Raw genomic sequence first — 3,480 nt, forward strand, 5'->3', positions numbered from 1 at the left:
ACATGTGTTAAAGCGTGATGCTTTTCTACCACATCCAATAAAATTCCATGTAATTTGCCTACAATTAGATTTGGAACTTCATTATGAATATTACCACATAAATATTTCCCAAGAAAGGGATATATTCACATGTAAAAGGGTTGGCTCAGATTAATACATAAGAATAAGCATGTGCATTAAATCACAATTAACTTTGAGAAGATGACAATATTGTTGGCAAAGCACTATGTGAAATGCAATTTGGCATGTGTATGGAAAAAATACATGAAAATTGTAAAAGTTGTAAGATTTGAGATAAATTTATAATTTTCCTTAATTAAATAGTTAGTAAATAAATTTGAATACATATGAAGTATGTCAGAGGTAAAGGAAAAGTTCAAGGAGAAACACAAGGAATGGGTGATAAGGGATGCTATAGAAAATGATAAGAAAAATTTAACAAACCTTAATTTTCCATTTTTCTAAAAATAGATTAACAATTTCCATTTTTTTTTACCATGACTAACCCAAATTATACACAATAAAAATATTTTATACTAAACCCTTAAAATGATTATAAATTTAAATATTTTAGCAAAAAAATATTACCAAACATTTTATGACATTCTAAAAATTAATAAAATTTACAAAAATTTCTACACTCTATAAATAATAAATTTAAATTATAAAAATCTATTAAACCAATTATATATATATATATATATATATATATATATATATATATATATATATATATATAATATAAAAAATAAACAAATTATCAATCATACATTAATATTGCGGAAAAATATTATAACAAAATTAATAAAAAAAAACCATTATTTTATTCATAAATCAATTATTCATAATTTAATAGAATTAATAATATTAACTAACCATTACCATTAAACATAAGTAATCTTTCCAATTAAACATTATTAAATAAGTGATTATTCCAACCAAATATAACAACAATGATCATTTTCAAACCATTGTAAACTGTGCTATTGTAAACTGTGCTATCAAGAATTAAAAAGAAAGAAAAACAAACCTGAAATACACTATATGTTAATAGGACTTCAACTATATAGCTCTAGGTTTATAAATAGTATCATTTTAATATTTCATCAAAACATAAATCTGTTATTTTTAATTATTATGAATGTTAATAGAGATTTTAATGTTAGATTAAAAAATATTTACATATAGCTATTGTAGGATGTTTGGCCGTTGATTATTATATTTCATAAGTGGCTTTTATCTTTGGCTTGGATATTAATTATTATTTTTTCAATTGAATTTCATGCTTGGGCCTTTTTAATAAGAAAACTGAATCCCACAAACTAACTAACTTACATTAATACAAAGCTATAAGAAAACTGAATCCCACAGACAAACTAATTTATATTAGTGCAAAGTTATAAATAAAGTAACAAGACACTTAACATTCAGCAAATACACAAAGCAACATTATGAAATGTCCCTTCACATCTCTTTAGACATAATTTCATTCTCTTCTGCACCACATCCATTTCCGCAGTCTCTCGCCCTCACCGTCATCGATGTAGAAACTTATAAATAAGAGTTTTCTATTCTTCCTACTCATGTAAGGCTGCTCTTGGCATCCCATTTTTTTCTTCAGAGGCGGGCGAGGAAGCTTGCAGGCCATCAGAAACGTCATTATCATCATCACGACGCAAAACACGAATTCCTTCTGCAGGGAATCTGTATTTAACCACTCCGCACAGTATTAACATCACTTCCTGAACCCGAGAAAAATTGAAAATTGGAAAGCTGGATGTTGAAATCAATAAAGTTTGAACGTACCCACTATAAGCACTGCGGGCTCATCTGTTTTGCGGTCGCCATGACAAGAACTCCATGAGACGACCTCCGTGGTATCTGCTTCCATGGAGGAATACCTGAATGTCTCCTCAAGACTCATTCAGACCCCTTTTCTTTATTCCTCAAAATCCATGTGTTTAGCAAAATGCAGAGACCAGAAAAGGGCGCTTACCGTTTCCGCTTCAGTCCGCAGGTGCCGAGCCTTTCACCGCCTTCTTCCGTTAATTCCCCGCCATTTGCAGGCGCTTCTCCGTCACAAGACGGTTGAATTTTCAGAGCTCCGTCATCGTCCTGGTCGGGCTGTTGCTGGGAACTGCAGAAGCCCGCAAGGAAAGAATCTATGTCAAGGAATTCGTTGGGCTCGATTCCGTTAGCGTCAAATGTATAATTCTCTAGACCGTCATCGCTGAACAAGAGTTCGTTGAGAGCAGAGAGTTCGGAAACGAGAGATTCAATTGGCGGCTTTGAGGAAATATTTTCTGCTTCACATTTCTCATTTTGCAGATCTTCATTAAAATAATGAGGCGAAATGGGCAGCCCCAAGTCATCCAAACAAATCTTCGGCGACTGTGGCAGATCTTGGAGCAAAACGTCCCACTGAATCTCCTCGAAAGGACTTGAATCTGCCATTATAAAGACGAGCAAAAACCATAAAATTTGGTTGACACTCGCAGTATGGGAATGGATATATATATAGAGTTAACAAATTCCTTTCTTGGTGATGAAGCAACGCCTTTTCCGACCACAACGTCATTGGGCGAATCAGAGCTCGTTATTACAGCTGTCGTGCCGCGTTGTCCTTTTGCCTCCAATTATAGATTTCCCGGAAGCCTGTGACAATGATAGCAATATTATCCTGAACCTTACGAAACCTGAGGAATCCAAGGAAAGTAAATAGAAATAAATTTAAGCACCATTAAAGTCTTAGAATGACAGGAGAACCTTCTTTCCGACATTTGTTGTTTATTTTTTATTGGCATTTGGACTTATGCATGGCGATCTAAAAAGGTTATCAGCTTTAATTAATTTGTATTCGTATCACAAGATGACTAAAAGTTTGTGGAGGTCATAAGCTTTAATTTGTATTGGTATTTGGACTTGCGCATGGTGATCTAGAAGTTTCTAAAGGCCCCTAGATGATGTTTGGGAATACCCATCGTGCGGCCAACAATTTCAACCATAACTTTTCCCGCTTTCTATTAGGTGAGTGTTCCTCGTATTTTTTTTGGTACTCTCTTTCTCTTTTCAAAAAATTGCTACAATCCTAAACTAACCTTTATTTGAGTGGAATAATGCTTTTTAAATAGGAATTTTTTTTTTGAGAAATTAAGAAATGCATTTATACATATTAGCATAATTATAATAATAATTATTATTATATCAAATTAGTGTATGAGATTTTTTTGTTTATGGGATAATGGATTTACTTTGGTGTTCACTGTTAAGTCTATGAAGACATATATGACATATATACTCTACCCCTCTGGGTTTGAACTTGTGACCTTTGAGAAGGAAACACGTGCTCTTAACCATTAAGTTCACTCAAGCAGTGTAATAAATGTGGTTAATCAATCATATACACAACCACATTAATAAATGTGATTTAAAAGAACAAAATAAACATTAATGATATAAATCTAATATTAATCCTAACAT

General features: G+C 32.3%; 1 protein-coding gene across 1 annotated transcript; it reads right to left on the reverse strand.

Annotated features, from left to right (window-relative positions):
• Positions 1-1,348: 1,348 nt before the first annotated feature.
• On the reverse strand, positions 1,349-2,485 carry LOC149154654 (uncharacterized). The gene is made up of 3 exons (XM_089440563.1): positions 1,997-2,485; positions 1,807-1,901; positions 1,349-1,704 (listed from the first exon to the last, which is right to left on the reverse strand). The coding sequence occupies exons 1-3, from the start codon at positions 2,452-2,454 to the stop codon at positions 1,487-1,489; spliced, it is 771 nt and encodes a 256-aa protein (XP_089296689.1). The 5' UTR covers positions 2,455-2,485; the 3' UTR covers positions 1,349-1,486.
• Positions 2,486-3,480: the final 995 nt, after the last annotated feature.

The sequence above is a fragment of the Pinus tabuliformis genome, chromosome 9 (assembly GCF_031772625.1).
Source record: "Pinus tabuliformis cultivar Carrire ecotype Pingquan chromosome 9, CPIR1, whole genome shotgun sequence".
NCBI lineage: Eukaryota > Viridiplantae > Streptophyta > Pinopsida > Pinales > Pinaceae > Pinus > Pinus tabuliformis.

What these genes read in the sequence shown, in the direction of transcription:
- LOC149154654 (XM_089440563.1), bottom strand. Translation starts at nt 2,454, where the DNA reads ATGGCAGATTCAAGTCCTTTCGAGGAGATTCAGTGGGACGTTTTGCTC. An exon ending in TGCGGACTGAAGCGGAAACG is followed by an intron (nt 1,902 to 1,996) that starts GTAAGCGCCCTT and finishes GGAGACATTCAG; the next exon opens with GTATTCCTCCATGGAAGCAG. An exon ending in GCCCGCAGTGCTTATAGTGG is followed by an intron (nt 1,705 to 1,806) that starts GTACGTTCAAAC and finishes GGTTAAATACAG; the next exon opens with ATTCCCTGCAGAAGGAATTC.